Genomic DNA, 19,439 nt, shown 5'->3' on the forward strand with positions numbered 1-19,439 from the left:
TGCCAGCTTCAGAGCTCAAGGCACTTGTCAAACACAAGTGCTTCATTTCTGGGAGGAAGGAAAATGGTACCCCAAGGTTATGGCTGGCGAAACTGAGGCACAGTGAAGTGAAGTAAGTTGGAGTTCAAGTTGCCCTATTCCTGGTCACAGCTCTGAGTACAAGATGATGATTCCTCCCAGAAGGATCTCTCTCGTTGCTGTTCCTTGGGAGACAGAAAATATGAAATTCAAGGGATTCTTAAGAACAAGGAAATGTCATGAGCAACGTGAAAGGAGAACCTGCTCACCCCAGTGCCCATGGCACTACATCAGCAGCGCCTTTGCTTGGTTAGAGCAAGAAGTCAACACAGGAAGCCCAGTTTGTCATGAAGGTTTATTTAAAAAGGCCAAGATGTTTGGGAGTCACTGCTGCATATTCTGGTGACTCCCTTTCCCTCACGTGCTATGCACCAAGCTGTGCACATGCAGACATTTATGATCCAGAAAAGCATTTTCTCTTAGTGTTTCACACAGACACCATATTCCCCTTAGTGCACTCTACAATACACAGGAACATCAGGACACGCACAACGCTCAGCTGTTCTGTGTCTAAAACTTTTATAGAAAAGACAAACAAAACCCAAATTGCTGACATGAGAAGCAATGTGCAAAAATAGACTCTGACTAGCAGCTCCCAATCATGCATGTGTTTGCTTAAAAACTGGGCTCTGCTTATGCCCTGGTGTCCCAGATTAGGAATATGCTTGAAAGCTGTACTTAAAATACACTCTCACATTCTAACCCCCTTCACATTAGTTGCAGAGAGTTTAGTGGCCAACTCACTGTAGAGCAAGGTTAGCATTTTAACCTGTTGTTTCCAGGAAGGCGCTAGATTAGCTGTAAGTCTACTGAGTACTCCCTTCTGTTTGCATACGTAGATTGAAATGCTTCAAGCTGGACTGTGGCCAGCTCGCATTTGCATGTGCCTTAAGAAGGAGGCCAAAAGGAGACTTCTTCTCACCCTGCCTCAGTTTTGCTATACCTGCAGTCCTTGTGCTTATTCTGAAGGCAAGGATGACCTGGGGGGTTTGGGGTTAACCCTCCAAAATGGATGGAGAGCAGCAGAAAGGAGGCTTGGCTATCACCCCACCCCAGCTAGCTGGCCACAGAGAGAGGGACTGTGTGCTGATGTGTTCCCTGTGTACAATGGAAAGAGCCAGGAGGCACAGTGCTCCCCAGATCCCTGCAAGGGAGTATGTGACCCAGTGCCCTACTCCAGCATAGGCCTAATAGTGCTATCAGGCTCTTAATAGGTAAAGCTCACAAATGCTGGAGCAGTCTTATCCTTAGGAGATAAGTACCTCTGCAGGGTGCATGCAGTCATGGAAGATGAAAGGAAGGCAACACCACCAGGGCTATCCCCAAGCAGGTTCCCATGGTTGGCCAACCAAGAGAAATGTTCCAGACTTGCTGAAATGAATGTAGCTGCCTCATGATACAACTGTTTGCATGATTCTGATCAAAGATATCCAGGATGACATGCTTCCATACACCAAATAGCAGCTGGACAAATCCACCCCTTATACAAGAGCTGCATGCAAACACGTACACTGTGAATGGAGGTTAAGTCTACAAATGCATTGTATTTGCTGCTCTTGAACACAAAAGACACCATTGAAAAATGGGGCCAATATAAATCATTAAAGTGTTAAAACACCCAGAAAAACTGAGCATTTCCCTCTCTTGGCTCAAGCCACAGCTGAAGAAGAGAATGTGGGTAAGGACTGGAACTGATTTATCTTTGGGGTGAAGTGTGTTGGTATCAGAAATCCTTTGGGGGCAGGGATTCTTGAATCAAAGTTTTTTGCTCACAAGAGGCATAATGCTGCAACCCTATAAACATGTGCCTAGCCCTGATGCATGCAGTATTGTCACTTGCCTGCCCTATGCGAGAGCCTTTAAAGCCAGACTGGGTCCATGTTGCAGGTCTCATTATGTCCAACAGACTGTTAATCTTCCCTTCTCACAGCACATCCTGCATGGAGGTGAGGGAAAAACTCACTGGCCAGGCTGCCCCTTTACAGTCCTCTCCTTGAGAAAAAGGTTTCTAACAGGGCAGCAAAGGAGAAAGTAGGTCTAAAACCCCCTGGGACCCTGAAGCTCCCCCACTATCTCTATGGATACTGCATGTATGGGTCCTGATTCAGCAAAGCATGTAGGCATGTGCTTAACTTCTTAAGTATTTGCTTAATTTGAAGTCATTGGGATTTAAGTACATGCTTCAGTGCCTGATTTGGTCAGGAGCATTGTCCTGAGATCTGTCCTTCCCTCTGTGCATCTCTTGGGACCAGAGCGGCCATTTCCCACCTCTGTTCCAAAAAGCGTAGAAGGCACAGAGGGAGACTTTATGGTGCTTGAAGCAGTTCCCAGGTGGAATCCTGCTCAGGAATCTGCCAGGCTTAGAAAGGAATATGCCACACACACACTGACTGACCTCTTGTGTAGCCAGGTCACACACTCCCCACCTTGATGATCCCACACACTGTCTTCTGCAGGCTTTGAGATGCCTGAACATGTTAGGTGTCACTGATCTTCTCTTCCGTATTCCCTGTAGCCAGCACACCCACCAGCATACACTCAGGCAAGCACCCACACCATAAGGAGAGGACCTTTGGAAGAGAGGCTAATGGTTCAAGGATGTCACAGGCTTTGGTCGCAAGTAAAGACCTGTAGGTTTTGGATGGTACTGGGATAGCTAAGCCAGCTAAAAACAGCCACCTTTAACTCTTGTATTGGACATAAATATGATCAAGGTGAACCCCTGGCTACCTGACAAGCACAAAAGTTGGCAATGACAAAATATGTACATATGGCTGGAAATTAAGGTGTAATACTATAAAACTGAATGCAAATAAAATGAAGTTACCTTTTCAACTGAATGTTTAGCACAGTCTTTTGACAACATCCCATTGACATGTTCAAATGCTGTTAAGCACTGGGTTTAATTTAGACCACACACATAGTCTCCACTTCTTCGGGAAAATGTACAGAATCCTGGGTTGAGGCCCCATTTTGGCAAAGAATTTAAGCATCTGCTTATCTCTGTTCTTATTCAGCAAAGCAGGTACACATGTGCCTAAGTCCCACATACGTGCTTTGTTGTACAAGGAAAGACTGTTGAATTAGAGCCTAGAAATGTAAACTAGGTGAGTAGTATGTGTTACTCTCCTGATTTTTATCTATCTGCCAGCAGAACTGCCTTGGATTAAATAGCTTAATCAGTCTTCATCAACAAGGTCCTGAGAACAGTTCTGTCATTTGTACTAACACAAGAACAAGAATACCAAAAATAAAAATGTCAAGAGTGCAGTTCAAAGCAAAGCAAATACTGCTCAATATACTGCTTTACATTACAGAGCTCTATGACTGAAAAACTTATAGTCTGTTAAAAAAAACATAAAATAACTCAGTGAACTAGAAAAATAACTGACATTATGAAGTTATTCTAGGTTTGGCAACACTAAGATTTTTACTTTATGTCATGGAGTAAGAATACAAAGATCAACGTAAAATTTTTGACATGATCAACCTAACTTAAATGCATGTAAACAAGTAGGCTCTGATACTTATAAAACCTTGACCTGCTCCAGCAATCAGATCCAGGCAGGCAAGGTCCTGCTGTAGGCAGATGCGTTCATACGAATATAGAGTCCCAGGGGCCTAGATGTGATTGGAAGAGTGAGTCATAAGGGCACGATCCTGCAGACCTCTCTTGGTATAAGCAGTCCTCACTCACCCAAGCAGCCTATTGATTTTAGTGAGATTATTCACATGAGTAAGGATAATTCACATACTTAAGGCATTGCAGGACTGGGCCCTAGAGCTTCCTTATATAGAGAATCCCTTATCAATGTAAAAAAAAGTTTTAAAAAATTTTAAAATGTCTAAAGCAAGGTTACTGTGGTTACAGCTGATGTTTAACACATACACTTGATCTCTAGGTTGTCCATATTGGCTTCAGGTAATGCAATAACATGTTGTTTTGTTTTGTTTTTCTCCTAAAAATCAAACTATGAGAGTTAAAAACAACCAGACTGCATTTTCAAGGTTAAACGGGGACAGTAACGGAAATGAACAACCCTCATTCTAATATATTTTTCCAGTGTCTTCCCTTCTGACCAGTGGACAGTCTGAGATTTGCCATAGTGTTGGCTGCCTTCAGTAGCTCTGGTATCCTCCAAGGCTTGGCTACTGCCGGTCTCCTTCCACTCGCTTTTTACGAACTGTTTCAGTGAGAGCAAAAAAAACAACTGTTTCAGTTTTAACTTATGAAGAACCCAAGCACACTTCTCACAGGACTAATAAATGCTTGTTACTGAATCAGTCAGTGAAGGTGTTCAGGCTTCTAAGCAATGGAGAATCCACCACTGTTCAAACAGTGACATTTTCGATCGTCTGCATGGCCTATGCTGTCTCCCTTAAAAGTCTTGTTTTGTTCTAGTTAAACTGATATGGGTACTCTAGGCTGCCTGGGACTGCTAGGGGTTTCCCTCTGGAGCCATTTAAATGAGATGGTATGGCCGAAACTCATGATCTGTTCTCATTTCTTTTATGAAGCTACAAAGTAAGTAAATATACTGCTGTTCTATATGACAGCAGTATCTATAAATGTGTTATTTTATCACATAATTTCAGTTGTTACTGACTACTGACAACCAAGTAAATATTGAATTGGGCCCTACAGCAAATATTTTAGTTTCAGTGTAGACTGCACAGCAGTAGACTACGAAACAATAGATTCTACTGTATCCACTCAAATCCAAGGTGAGATTTCCTCCCATTTAGTATGGAGGAATAAAGCTCCTCTTGAATTTGAGACAAGGCAGTGGAGGGGCAGGCAGCTGGTATGGTTCTGGCTCCAGCCCCTCCCCCTTCCCTTCCCCTGCAGCCTTAGGCTCCTCCCCCCCGCCACTCATTACCCTTGTTCTGGCAGGCTCCAGCCCCACTCTGATTGCTGAGCATGGAGCATGTGCTTGCTCTGGCCCCAGCCTGGCCTGGTAGCAGTGGTGGCAGTGGGGTGTGGGGCAGGAGGAAAGCAGCAGGGGGAAGGAGTGGCAGGAGGCCTGAGGCTGCAGGGGGCAGGGTAGGCAGCAGGGGGACATGTCAGGGGAGGCAAGGGTCAGGGTCAAATTGCCTGCCCCCTGCCACTGCTTTCCCCACTGCGGGCGGGGAGGGGGGGAGGGGAGAGAGAATTTAAGATGACCTTCCGATAATTAGATTCAATACATGGAAAATTTATAACAAATTTATGCTTTTTCCATGTGTAGAATCTATTATGGGGGTCATCTTACATTCTGGGTTGTTTTAGATTTGAGTAAATATGGCATTTAACTCACAGATCCATACTGAAAATGGACTGTCTTAGGAAGGTGTAGTTTTCTGGAGCATTTGCCATTACTGTGCTATGAGTAAGACTTCTTTGGCTGATGTCATTCTCCCATCAGTTGCTGGCATCACCCATAGTGCTCAGTAATAGAGTCTAACAGATTGAGGTCAGGTCTAACTAGTAGTCAGTGGTGCTGGTTCTTCTTCTTTGTCCCCACATTTTCTATTCCATCTTACTTTCACTGCAATAAGCCAGTAATGACAAAGTGTTGCCCTGCATCATAAGCTGTAATATGCAGAGAGGCTTCTTGGAAAGCACACTGCACTGTCCCAAAATGTACTTTGGACAGAGCATAGCCTAGTTCAGTTTTTTCTCAGATCTTACTGATATGAACCTGAACTGGTCAGACTGTCTGAGTATAAATGGAGTCACAACTAAGAGAAGACCTCTGGATCAGGCACTATGGGCACCTGTACACATGATGGTTGACTGCATCCCCTGCAGGATTAAGAAGGAATTAAAGCAGTGAAGGTTCTCTTGTACAGCTCGCTACTAATGCCCTACTCTGTACTCAGTACTCAGCATTACAAACACAAAGGTCCACCCTTGCTAAGGCAAAAGGTGAGATTGTCATGGCCCTTACTTGGCCACATATGAGTACAGTCTCCCTGGTTCCCTGATGTGACCTGGTCAGGCTGTGAATCTTGCTGTGATGGAGCAGCTAAGGGTTTCTCTCCTGGCACTTCCTGCTATGAGCAAGTAGAGGGCAGTTGAAGAAGCCCTGTCTCTCTTCTACTTGCCAGTTGGAGTAGCAGCCAAGACAACTAAGATAAGTGCAGGTGTTCCTTGGGAGAGGCTGAACTAAGTTACTCTCCCCAGTACAAGAGGAGGAAGAGTGACTCTAAATCACTATTAGTTAAAGCTCTGCTCTAGTCCCCTTCACTTAGAGCTAGATGTGCTAGTCAGGCTAATAATAGTTCTGCCTAAGAGAAGCAGGGCTTTCCCCTCTCTCCTCAAAAACTGCTGGGGAAAGAAGGCACCACCTTACCTAGATCATTGTTCTTAGTGATAGCTGCTGCTACCCGGGTTCTTGGGCCTTGCTTTGTGAACTGATATCCAAATTTGAGAATCTTGGAGTTTTCCTCAAGCATCTTGGCAATCTCCATCTCTACAGCTGTACCCAGCTGCTGCCTCTGAGGGGGGAAATAAGTGAAAATGGAAAAGAAACACAAGAGAAAGAAGTGGTTACATTCTCATATTTTGGTGCAAACTGAAGCAAGAAGCCCATCTCTGGAGTATTTGTGCCTTTACTTTTGCCCTTAGTGATGCTTAGCATTTTTTCTATTAGCTGGCTGAATGTGCAGGAATGAGGTACCTCAGGCCAGATCTGAGAGATGCCGCCTTGTCTCTGCCAGATCACAAAATGAAAATGCTCTGGAACACATGGAACCTACCTAGAAGCAGCCTTCTTACCTGGTTGTCAATTTTGATCTCTGTCAGGGATTCATTCTCTTTTAGAGCATCAATCAATGCCAAAATACCAGCCCCAGTGATGAAGTTGGATTCTACATTCAGACTCTTCAGTGTCTTGTTCACTTTCAACATATCTGCAAAAGCCTAAAAGGTTAAGAGGGGGTAGCATGAGTTCAGAACCCTGAAAGTTGCTGGGAACAACACAGCTGAACTATGGTTAGTAACCACAAAAGCAATGCAAACAGGGCCATGGAGGAAAGGTATATTCCTACAGCACAATTTTTTATAATACTGTTGTGCATGGTCATACGAGAAACCAGAAGAACAAAATCTAGTGCAGACTAGAGATGATGAACATCTTTTTCAAGCACTGTTTCAACTTACAATAGCAACAGGGTCATTGCTTCGAGTAGCTGCAAGGCTGAATGTCTTCACATGGGTGTTGGTTTCCAAAGCCTTTGCAAAATCTCTCAGTGTTGGAATTGGAATATTCTGCATCAAGAAAAAAAATCTACTAATCACCAAAGCCAATCACACTGCAGGACATCTGACTTTAATTATTGCTACATGGATTAACACTGACACCCCCTACAGTTTCAGAGTCACCACCTTCTCCCCATCCCTCTCTTGTGCTGTACAATGGCTGTGAGGCTGAACTACTGTAATTTGCTTTGCTTGTCACTGCTTTTGAAAACTATTCAAAGAGCCTAGGCCCTTTCAATCAGATAGGCCTATATGAGCCAGTATCTGCTCTGCACTGTTTTCACTTCCAAATTTACTTAAATGCAGTGAATTATTCCTGAAGTCTTAAATGGACTGAGACCTAATTAGCTAAGCCACAGCCTCCAATTTTGGGGCAGGGGCACCCCCAGATCAGGCACAGTGTATGTCCTATGCAAAAATTCATCAGGCAGCCGTAGGCTCAGTCACATCATGCCTTCCTGCTCCCAGAGCAGCAGCAATGTGGCTGTATTAAAGTGGTGCTGTGGGAAGACTAATGAGCTCTGCCCATGAATAGCTCCATCTGAATGTAGTTACATTTGTTTGGCTTTGGCTGCTCACACCCCACTGGCTTTGCACCCAGAGTCTGCTATTATCCTCTGAGCAGTCTCTTCTATAGTGCACCATCATGGTGGTGATGACAGGGGGAAAGCTCTTGCTCTCTGTCTCTAGAATTAAAATCCTGGACCTGCATGGTATAGCCTCAATTTCTTCATAGGCTTCCTCTTGCAATTTGATAAGACTAATTTTTGGCCACTGCAGGATGTAGCATAAAATGTGTCTGATAAACCTGGTTTTTAGCTGGGACAATGTGGTTACTGTCTGTAGGGAGGGCTGACTGCTGGTTGAAGAGTGGCTGCTGGTGGGTGGGAGCACATGGAGAGCAATAATATCATTTTGTGGTTAGTACAAAATGCAGCATTAACTTTGGGGAACAGCCTAGGCCTGGATGTGAAATCTCAAACCTGAAGGAATGATTGCTATCAGCTAAGCCCTCCTCACAGAAGTTTACAATGAATCAGTTCAAAATTAGTCATACTGTGCCTTGGTTTTAAAACTATATGAAATAAGAAAGGGAAAACGCTTTTAATGAGTTGTCATTTCTCACTACCTTTGATCCCAAAACAACCACAGAAGCAGCTCCACCTAGCTTCAACAGGCTTCTTTATACCGCTTCTGCAGGTCAGAGCAGGGAGTGCTCAGGGTCCCATCTTTCCAGCTCCTCCATTTCCATGTGTGGGCTAACTGAATTAGGCCAATGATTGTATGGCTCCCCTGAGGTATCTTACATTACAAGCTACTAAAAGAAAAACCAGGGAGGAGCCATCCCTTGGAGTTTTAATTAATTGCCAGCTGCTCTTTCTGTCCTGCCTATGAATGGTAACTGAAGAAACACATTTAAAGACAAACATCGGTGTCCGAAAGATTTTGCAAATCTTGTCCCAAATCAACCCTCCCAAACAGAAGTGATGAGGTCACAGCACTTATCCAGTTACCTTTATGTTGTTCAGATTAACTTCTACGAGACTAGGGTCATTTGCTTTTATCCTTTGCAAACTTCCTTCCACATTGGTTGGATTAGGTGGCTCCTCAAAAATTGGCTTGACCTTTTCACCTTTGACCACATCTGAAACACAGGAGTTCATTAAACATAGAAAATAGGTCCAGGTCAGACATCCACAAACTTGCTTTTGAAGACTCTTGTTTATCTTTGTTTCCTGGCAAGTCGTGTTAATTTTTGTGTGGTCGTGAGTCTGTTTTATGATAAAATCACAAGCTTAGTTCAGTACTGGACAGGTTCTGACAAGTCTTTATCTGAGATGTTAATGCTGTCTTTGTTGTGACCAATAAAGAATGGCTTTGCATTCAGTTGGCTGACCATACATAGCCATATACAAAAAGGACAATACAGCCTAAGTGCTGAGATGAACTACTACTTTGATATAGCTCCCAGTTTGTGTAAAAATTGTAGAATTATTCTTTCCCTAGCAATTCACTAGCAAGTCACTGCTCTGTTCACCAGGATTATAAATGGTATTGTGCCCACACTGACCTTTTCCCACTCTGATTTCTTTCTACTTGGGCCTAACACGGCACGTTTTCTCTCCAAAGTGCCCCTGCAGGGTCTTATAATGGGTATCAAGTCGCTGAGGCAGCCATGCTCCTCTTGTCTCACTGGCCAAGCTGTTGTGACAGAAGGGGGAGTACATTGGGATATGGAGTGGCTATGGAGCTGCTGCATCCTGCCAAGGCGGTGCCAGGAGGAAACTGGTTGCAGTCTCTCCTCTTTACATGCCTCCCCAGACCTAGTGGAACTTCAGACATACAGAGCATCTATTTTCACTGTCATTTTTTAAGCCCAGCCCCTGGCATTATGGGTGGATAGTCCTTGTTTCATCTATCAGTTTGCTCCTTTCTTCAGCCAGAAGCCATCAGCTCCTGAGCTGGACCCCATTTAGTCTGTAGATCTTCATGGCTGTTTTGCCCTGTTGTAGGATACCACCAAGGGGAGAGTGTCCCACAGAGCCTGCAGATGATACTACTACGCTAGTCCTGGTAACAGAGGCTTGTTAGTGTGCTGTCACCATAGTGTTGGTGTGTACCAGTAGCAATAAATACTCAGCTTTATCTGCCAGGTTCCCAGTGCAGTTATTCTGAGCTAACCATGCTTGTCCAGGTCTAAGGGAAGCACTTCAATGCTGAGGTGGCCACCCTGCAGCACAGGTGCCCCAAGTGGCATAGTCAATCTCTGCATGTGGCATAAGGCAAACTGGGGAGGACAAAGGTAGCACAGTGGCAGATAGGACTGGGAGTGAAAAGCTGAACATCAGATCAGGCAGAGAGCACAGGACAGGGAACAGAAAGCTGAGCAGCACATTGAGTAAAAGAAAGCAGCACTCAGGGCGGGTGAGGGGCTAATTTGTGACATGCCTACCAAAAAGGTTGGTCCCACTGATTTCAGTGCATTGCACAGTCTGAGTTGCTATGGTCCTACAATAAAGTCTGCAAGAGAAGATACACATAGGAATCTATTTGGGAATGGTCTGAGAAAATCCCCTTTCTCCTACAAATAGATTGTGTTGACATCAAAGATTATGATGAGAAGGCCTCTTAACATGCACCTCCATTTCTGACATTAGCAGCCCTTCTATAAATCCAATTAGATCTTGTAAGATTGCAACATCTGCACATTCTAAATAATAAAACTATCAAAGCATGAAAAGCAAATCCCTCTGCCAGCACCAAGATTTATGAAGACTTTGAGTATCCATGCTCCAAAGTGATACAGTTTTTAACGTTGGCAGATGTGTACTATAAATGAAAACCAATCATTCCTGGATATGCATAAAATCATGGCTTACAACACAATTAGTATCTCTAATTCCCAGGCACACAGTTATGGAGATGAATTATTAGTGGCTTGGGTAGCCAAGACTACAGACACGAAATAAATATGTTACTGACCACAGCATACTTATTTTGTGTTGTAGGAAGTAAGTTATTTCAAGGGCTTTGTGTAGAAACTTGGAAGTTTTCATGCATTTTCACTCAGTGCACTGGATAAAAGTCAACATGCTACCTCAGTCTCACAGCAGAACTTAAGTGGTAAACAAGCCTTGAGCTGGATTTTGCCCTATATTCCCTCCAAGCCTTTTGAAGCCTGTTGACGAGTATCCCTAATTACTCCAATTATTCCAGCCTTCAGTTACTGAGGTTCTCAAAAATTGCTGCTAAAATATATTCATAGTGCTCAGCACCTTGGGATTCAGGGAAAAATTCAGCAAATGTTTTTTTTCAGCACTCTACTTGGATGGGAGCCAATAACAGGCCTGTAGTGCAGGACTACATATTAGTGATTCTAACATGCAGACAGCATTGCAATTTCTAATGTAGCCCACCTTCAGCAGTGTGCATCTCCCTGTGCTGCCACTCACTTCCAAAGAATTTTATCTCCTTTCTTTAATCAGGTAGCTGTTTTGCCACAGTAAATATCAGCTTTAGAAATGTGTTCCTTTTTCTTTTGTTTAACTGAAAAATTACACTTGGCTAGGAGAAGTTGTTGCTTTTGGACAGAGGAACAAAGTGATCTGACTGAGTGATGTCTCTGGTCATTAAACTCGTGATGGGAGCATAGTTTAGCAGACCCACATAGTTAACATTTTGACCTGATACTACAAAAATAATCTCCAGTCTATGTAGCACAAACCTCTGCATGTTCTGAGAGAGGCCACAGCTTGTGCCAAGTCCTGCCTGGGCCATTCCAAGCTGTCTTGGTCCTGCAGAATGCGGGAGAAATTGTCCAGTTACAACTGTCCCCACCCTCTTCCTGGGCAGTACATTCACTACAGGTGACAAAGGAGACAAAAAGCCCCTGTCCACAACAGCTGCTGTACTTACAGCTTTCCAAGATGGGAGGCTGCATAAGTAACTACCTTTTCTTGTACACCCAGGCAAGGGACTATCCACAACCTATTCAAAAACAGCACAAAAAGGCCCAAATCCAATATTCCTGAAATCTGGACTGGAGAAAAGGTTTGTTTTGTTTTGTTTTGTTTTGAATTTGATTCCAAAGTTCTGGGTCCTCTCCATGGAAAAACAGTTTATAATATTAGAAGGTTATGGAGAGTGAGCACATAGCTTCCATGGAGGGGGGTATCGTTATAATTCATAGGACTGTTTCAGTCGGTTTCTGGGCACTTGCAGTTTCCGGGCAATGTGCTTAACCTTACACATTATGGGTTTCAAGTGGCCTAATAAAAAGGCATGAAGTACAGATCAGGGCAATAGCCAGGAAGGCATTACTTTCCACTACCCTCCTCTCAGAGCTCAATGCCACTGGATGTGAATTCTGCTGGAGATTCTTTATACCCAATACTCTTTATACCAAATTGTACTGACCTGGAATTTTCCCAGCCAGGGATACCGCTGAGCTGGTGACCCGCACTGTAAGGTTAGCCTTAGTTATGCAAATGTATGCACTCGGGCTAACTTGCAGCATGACCACGTGGTCATTTCTCAATACAGGGCACCACGCAGACCTCTCTCTCCTACTTGCTGCCTCAGAGCTCCACACTCACATGTGCCTGGGCGCATGGGAACATAGGTGTATGTATAGCTGTGTATTGCTTCAAAGAAAAGCTGAGCTCCCTGTCAGGAATGTTCAATTTGGATAGCACTGTTGACACTATACATGATGATTCAACATTTAAATTACATTTATTTGAAGAGTGCTCCTCCCTCATTAGTAGCTGGGTTAATGGAGTGATACTTTGCTGATTAGACTAACAGCCCCAGCCTGTATATGACTTCCTAATGGACACATGCAGGCTGTCAATAAAATATGTTTACTTACTTCTCACGCTTCCTTTTCCATCTTTGCCAGTGGCTCCTTCTTCATCAAACTTGGGATTATTGACCATGTTGTGCACCCCAAGAACAGCTGCAAGTATGTAAACACCAGCATCAGAATCCAGCATGAATAAGAGAAATCAGAGAAAGGTGATTTTTACAAATTCCAGTCCCTAAGTAGTTTGCCAGTTAAAGAGCTGTTACATCTTGAGTCATGCTTGCTTATAGGTGAGAAATTAATTTTAAATCAAACTTTTAGCATATAGTATTATAAATCCTACAGGTTTTTTGTGACAAATGCACCAATGGAGGGTGCATGTGTGTCTAACCCAGCAGTTCCCGGTGCAGTGTCTGTGGGTGCCCTGGCACCCCCCAAGGTTTATTCAGGTGCCCACATGCATTTTCAAAATCAGTAAAAATCATTATTCCAACAAAAAATGCTGTCACTGCTGACTGAACTCAGGCTGTATGCAACGGTTGCCAAAATGAGACTGAGTCAGTCTGACTGACAGAGTAGTGCTTACTACTCCCTCCCCAAACGAAGCTATGCGCATGCACATATCCAGGATTCTAAATTTTAAACTTTAATATTCATATTGGCGCCCACTGCTTTTTCTTTTAAATTCGAATGTGCCCATGGGCACAAACATTGGGAACCCCTGGTCTAACCCAAATACTCCTAACTCACATATATAAGCATTGCCATCCTGGGGTTTCTCATTGTTGATAAAGAGATGGGGAAGGAAAAGAAAATCAGTGTAAACATTATAAAGTACATACCAACAAGTACTTAGAGTAGGACTAATAGACTGACAAAAGAAACCAAGCTTCACTAAAACAAGCTATAAATAAAAATTAGCTTTGTATGGCTGCACTTCCTTGGTAATCTATCAAAGAAAATGCTGATCCTTCTCCTCTAATTAGTTACCTACCTGGACCTGATGACCCCTTTACTCATGGATGGGCATGTATAAATTGATCTCATGGGAAATATGACCCCACCAAGGATCCTGACCCATAGGAAAGATCAGGGGCATGAAGCATCCAAACTGAAACCTGACTGAGGCAGTAGAAAGGTTTGGGGAATTAAACACAACGATAATCAAAAGACAACTGGAACCTAGGAGAAGTTGAATCCCTATTAACATGTATGTATCAGTGATTATCCCATACATTTTTGAGCCCTGAGTTCAACAGTGGCTTAAAAGTGGGAGAATGTGAGAATCAGAAAGGTCTAATCAGTGGGATTCTGAGAATATTCACGATCCTGCCAGGCTGATGCAGAGACTACGATTTTATTGGAAACATGTTATCTAACCTGCAAGATCATAGAGCTCAGTATCAGAGGCACTGGCCAGGGCTTCTTCAAGTTCTGGGTCCAGGGTCACCTTCTCCTCTGTATGGGTCTCAATGGGCTTTTCTTTAGGAACAAATATTTTTCCTAAGGAAGAAAAAAGAGCTTGAAGTGAGTGCTGGATTATTGGGACAATGCACCCCCATGCTGACAGCACTGGAAGTAGCTGTACATGGTAGTATTGTTTTGTGCCATATACCAAGTGTAGATTTTACCATTCATTTCTTAGTTATAACTTAATTTTTAGAGTAAAAAACTGAGTGTAAAATTAAATGAAAGCTGCACATTGCCACTCTGTTTTGCGGTAGTTTAGGTACCTGCAAGCAAAGTTCCTGAATACTCAGGGGTGTAAGGCTGGGATTTTCTAAAGGGTTCACTGTAGGTCACTGAATTGAATAGTGCAGAGTCAAGCAAACATGGCATGTTTCTGAAATCCCATCTGGATGGGGGTTTGTTTGAACAGTGCTTGCTAAGGAGCCTGGAAGCAATTTGAATAATCCCTGTCTGAAATCTACCACATCATGGAAGCCAGTATAAGGTCACCCAAGCTCTGAAAACCTATTCTCAAGGATGTTGCAGCTTGCACTGCAGCAGCAGCCTGAGATGTCTTATCGAATCCACCACTGTGCAATATTTATTCCATAAATTAAATTCCCTTTATAAAAAGATGTTTTCCAAGGCCCAAATGCTGAATCCAGGGACACAGGCCACAAGAACTGCTTTGTGCAGAGGAATGAAGCAAATGTCTTTCACAGAATCATGGAAAATCAGGGTTGGATGGGGACCTCAGGAGGTCATCTAGTGCAACCTCCTGCTCAAGGCAGGACCATCCCCAAGTAGATAATACCAGCCAAGGCTTTGTCTAGTTGGGTGTTAAAAATCTCCAAGAATGGAGATTCCACCACCTCTCTGGGTACCTGTCCCAGTTCTTTACTACCCTGCTTCTGAGTTTTTCCTAATATCTAACCTAAACTTCTCTTGCTGCAACCTGAAAGCATTGCTCCTTGTTCTGTCATCTGCCACCCCTGAGAACAGTCCAGCTCCATCCCCTTTGCAACTTCCTTTCAGATAGTCGAAGGCTTCTATTAAATCTCCTCTCAGTCTTCTCTTCTGCAGACTAAATAAGTCCAGTTTGCTCAGCCTCTCCTCAGAAGTCATGTGCCCCAGCCCCCTAACCATTTTTGTTGCCCTCCGCTGGACTCTCCAGTCTTTTCTGTGGTGAGGGCCACAAAACTGGAAACAGTACTCCAGATGTGACTGAATAGAGGGGAAATCTGCTGTTTGGCCATAGGTTACTGTGAGGGAGTGAAGAGACACTCAGGCTCCGAGGCTTCCCAGCCCAGCGCAATCGCGCTAAGCTCCCTCACTCAAGCCCGGACCGCAGGGCAACAACTCACCTTTTGCAGGTGCGGGGAAGGAGGCGTGGCCTGGACGGCAGGGGCCAACATAAGTGAGACACCGACGCCCGGAGGAGGGAAGGCAGAACCGGAAGCGAGCCGGGAGGCAGCCGCGAGCGAAGGGAGCACCTACAGGCGGAGGGGTAGCACCCGGAGACGCTGCCGAACCTGGTGGGGTAAGGGTAAGCCCCAACAGGGCTGAGGAGCCCGGTTGACGGGGCCCAACCAAGCCCCGGACGTTTGAACGCGGCAGGGCACAGCTGGACCCAGCAGGAGCCGGGAGCCATATATACAGTAATAGAGGGGCACTTGAGTTGAGAGAAGAGACTGGCCGGTCCTGTGGAGGACTAAGAGGCTTTTGGGAGCCCTGGAGAGGGCAGAAGAGCCCAGAGTGAGGGCTGTAGAGAGGAGTGCTGAGAGACACAGCCGTTAGGGTAATAACAAGGGGCTTGAAAGGGGCAAAGCAGCCCCTTGCCCTAGAGAATCCCTGGCAGTGACGTTTGTGTCAACAGGACATTTTTTTGTGGACATTGAAAGACATACTGACAGGACACTTACCCTGATCAGCTACCTGGCCGGTGGTACGGGCGAGGGTGTAGGGGTGGTGGAGCCCTCATCGACGCAGGACCCTGGGAGTCCAGTAGTCTCATTTTTGGACTGACACGTTCGGATTAATATCACTGAACCAGAATACAATCGAAGTCGTGGCAGGCGGACCGGACGCGTACAGACCACAGGTGATTGACTCGAAGCGCCAGGAAGCCCATTCGGACACGGGAGGAGGTGGGTACTGTGAAGATCACGCCCCACTCCCGCACAGTGGTGCATTGGCCAGGAAAGTTCATCTTTTCCGATGGCGGCCTCTCCAGGAGTACTAAGGGGTACAAATGGAGCACCAACCTGGATTACCAGGGGTAGAGACATTGCAGCAAGCAATGAACCTGATGGCCCAGGTGCTGCAGCAGCAACAGCAACAGGCCATGAGGCAAACAAGCCTACAAGAGCACCTGCTCCAGCAGCAGTTGTGGGCCCAGAAGGGACCATGGGACTTTAGGATGCCAAAAATGTCAAAGGAGGATGACCCGGAGGCCTTCTCGGAGATATTTGAGAGGGCGGCCATAGCAGCAGGTTTAGAAAAGACCAAATGGGCCAGACATATAGGTACTCTATTAATTGGACAGGCTCAAGCAGCATACAGAGCTATGACTAGGGGGGATGCCCTGGACTATGATAAAGTTAAGGCCGAGATACTGCAACGGCTAGATATAATGCCCGAGAGGCACCGACAGGCCTTTAGGGAAAGAAAGTCGGGGGAGGGGAGAACTCCCCACATCCTATGGCAGAACCTAGCCGATCTGCTGAGTAAATGGCTCAGGCCAGAGACCACTTCGAAGGAGGAAATTTGTGATCGAATACTCTTAGAACAATTTATTACAGACCTTGAGGAAGACACTCAGAAATGGGTGAGATGCCACTGCCCCCCATCATCTCGGGAGGCATTGCGACTGGCGGAACAATTCAACATGGCCCAAGGGGACCGACGGAGATCCAAAGGTACAAAAGGGCAAGAGGCAGCTACAAGACAGTACTCAGAGAGCAAGGGGGGAAAAAGAGAGGGTCCTCAGGGCCTAACGTGCTTCTCGTGTGGGAGGAAAGGACGTGTGGCAAAGAATTGCCCCCAGGATCCTCAGGCAAGGTTTACTAAGGACTTGGACTTCGCGGAGATGCGGTCAGGAGCGGGAACAATGCCAGAGGTCGAGTCAATGGATTGCGGGGTGGGCGGCCACGGACGAGCCCAGATTCAACCCCTGCCTGAAGTTAAAGCCTGGGTCGAGGGAAGCCCGGTCCGGGCAGTCGTGGACACGGGGTGCGTCCAATCACTCGTCCACCCCTCATTGGTCAGATGGAATCACGCGCAGCAATGTGCCGGGGTCAGCATGGTTTGCCTACACAAACAAAAGACCCACGTCGACAGACGATTATTGGAGGTACAGGTACAGGGGATCCAGAGGAGAATCCCTGTGGGGCTGGATGAGGAGATCCTGTACCCTATGATTTTGGGGCACGACTGGCCCGAAATATCCGAGGTAATCAAGTCGCTCCAGAAGTGTGAGGATACAAGAGAAGGACTTATGGGGACCGAGACCGACGCAAGTGATGACATGGAGTTGGAAGCATTGGCCAACAGCAGTCAATTCAGGGAAGCTCAAGAGAGAGACGATGAATTGCGACCATTCAGAGACATTGAATCACCGGGAGGCAACACTCAGGTAAACCCCCCCAAACGCGGAAAAACAGTTCCCCGAGTAGAAATAAGGAAGGGGCTACTGTACAGAATCAAGCGGGGGCGGGTCGAGGGAGAGGAAATCGCACAGTTGGTTATACCTTGACCCTACAGAGAACGTCTCTTACACCTAGCACATAGGAATCCCCTTGGGGGACATTTGGGGAAACATAAATCGGAGGCCCGTTTAACTCGGTGGTGCTTTTGGCTGCATATATATGAGGATGTGGAGGAGTATTATAAGACCCGTGAGGTGTGCCAGAAGGCAAGCACCCACAAGCCCCCTAAGGTGCCGCTGCAAACAATGCCAATTGTGCGGGACCCTTTTACAAGAGTGGCCTTGGATGTGGTAGGCCCACTGCCCCAGAGTGTGGCAGGGCACCAGTTTGTGCTGGTCCTCATAGACTATACAACCTGGTTTCTGGAAGCCATTCCTTTGAGGGCTGTAACCGGACCTAAGGTAGCGGAAGAATTAATGAAATGGGTGGCCAAGTTCGGGATTCCCCGGGAGATTATTACAGATCAAGGACCCAATTTCATGTCCTCAGTACTGAAGGCCCTATGCAAGGTGCTGCATATCCGCCACCTTAAGATGGCGGTGTATCACCCACAGACCAATGGTCTGGTAGAACGTTTTAACGGGACACTAAAGGGGATGCTCCCAGGAGGAACCCAGGAAATGGAACGTGCTAGTCCCGCCCCTTCTGTTTGCGATAAGGGATGCCCCCCAGACATCACTGGGGTACTCCCCATTTGAACTAACATTCCGGCACCGACCCCGCAGTCTTTTTGATGTTGTGCGGGAAGGCTGGGAGGCAGACCCGAATCCGGGTAAGGGGGCTTCTGAATATGTCCGAGACCTAAGAGAGCGTCTCCAAGTAGCCCAGGGTATAGCGCAAGCTAATTGGGAACAACCCCAAAGATACCAAAAGGAAAGGTATGATGCTCAGACTAAGGGGCAGGAGTTGAAGGTGGGGCAGAAGGTACTGGTCCTGCTGCCCAGCTCGACCAGCAAGTTTTTAACGTACTGGCAGGGGCCATTCTCCGTAGTGAGGAGAGTAGGCCCCATTGATTATGAAGTGTTATGCCCAGGGGCGAAAAGGGAGCAGCAAATCTACCACATCAACCTCTTAAAGGAGTGGCATGAGGCCAAGGGTCTCCTTGATCTCCCCTGACCCTGAGGCAGACGAGCTTGGGGTACACGTCAGAGACAATCTAGGCAAACCCACGGACGGTGACCTAATACTGGTAGGGAGTCAGCTGGAAATTAAGCAGTGCCAACAGCTGATGGGCCTAGTGAAGGAATTCCGTGATGTCTTCATGGGCCAACCAGGAAAGGTGTCCGGGGTGGAACACTGAATCATCACCAAAGTAGGACAGATAGTGAGGGAAAAGTGGCACAGGATCCCTTATCATAAAAGCCAACCAATTAAAGAGGAACTAGAGAAAATGTTGGAGCAAGGGATCATTATGCCATCCCGGAGTCCATGGCGCAGCCCATTGGTGGCCTTGGAAAAACCCGATGGGAGCCTGCGGCTATGTGTAGACTTTAGAAGATTAAATGCCCTGACTCATTTTGATGCATTCCCGAGGCCACAAGTCAGCGAACGGGTGGAGCGTATATGGCAAGCAAAATTTATTTCGACCCTGGACCTGTCAAAAGGTTATTGGCAGATACCTTTACGAAGGGAAGATCAGCCAAAAACAGCATTCGGT

The 19,439-nt window shown here is 45.9% G+C and overlaps 1 protein-coding gene across 1 annotated transcript in view; it reads right to left on the reverse strand.

The window, feature by feature from the left end:
• Positions 1 to 359: 359 nt before the first annotated feature.
• LOC109288605 (tropomodulin-2) overlaps positions 360 to 19,439 on the reverse strand; it is a 41,020-nt gene continuing 21,940 nt past the window's right edge. Inside the window, exons 3-9 of the mRNA XM_019504215.1 lie at positions 14,007 to 14,129; positions 12,693 to 12,779; positions 8,836 to 8,966; positions 7,223 to 7,330; positions 6,839 to 6,982; positions 6,414 to 6,558; positions 360 to 4,262 (exon numbers count right to left, since the gene is read on the reverse strand). Coding sequence (XP_019359760.1) covers positions 4,228 to 4,262; positions 6,414 to 6,558; positions 6,839 to 6,982; positions 7,223 to 7,330; positions 8,836 to 8,966; positions 12,693 to 12,779; positions 14,007 to 14,129 — 773 coding nt within the window. The 3' untranslated portion in view covers positions 360 to 4,227. The remainder of the gene's footprint in view (positions 4,263 to 6,413; positions 6,559 to 6,838; positions 6,983 to 7,222; positions 7,331 to 8,835; positions 8,967 to 12,692; positions 12,780 to 14,006; positions 14,130 to 19,439) is intronic.

This window comes from Gavialis gangeticus, unplaced genomic scaffold (assembly GCF_001723915.1).
Source record: "Gavialis gangeticus isolate Ggan-Ray unplaced genomic scaffold, GavGan_comp1, whole genome shotgun sequence".
In the NCBI taxonomy this organism is placed as follows: domain Eukaryota; kingdom Metazoa; phylum Chordata; order Crocodylia; family Gavialidae; genus Gavialis; species Gavialis gangeticus.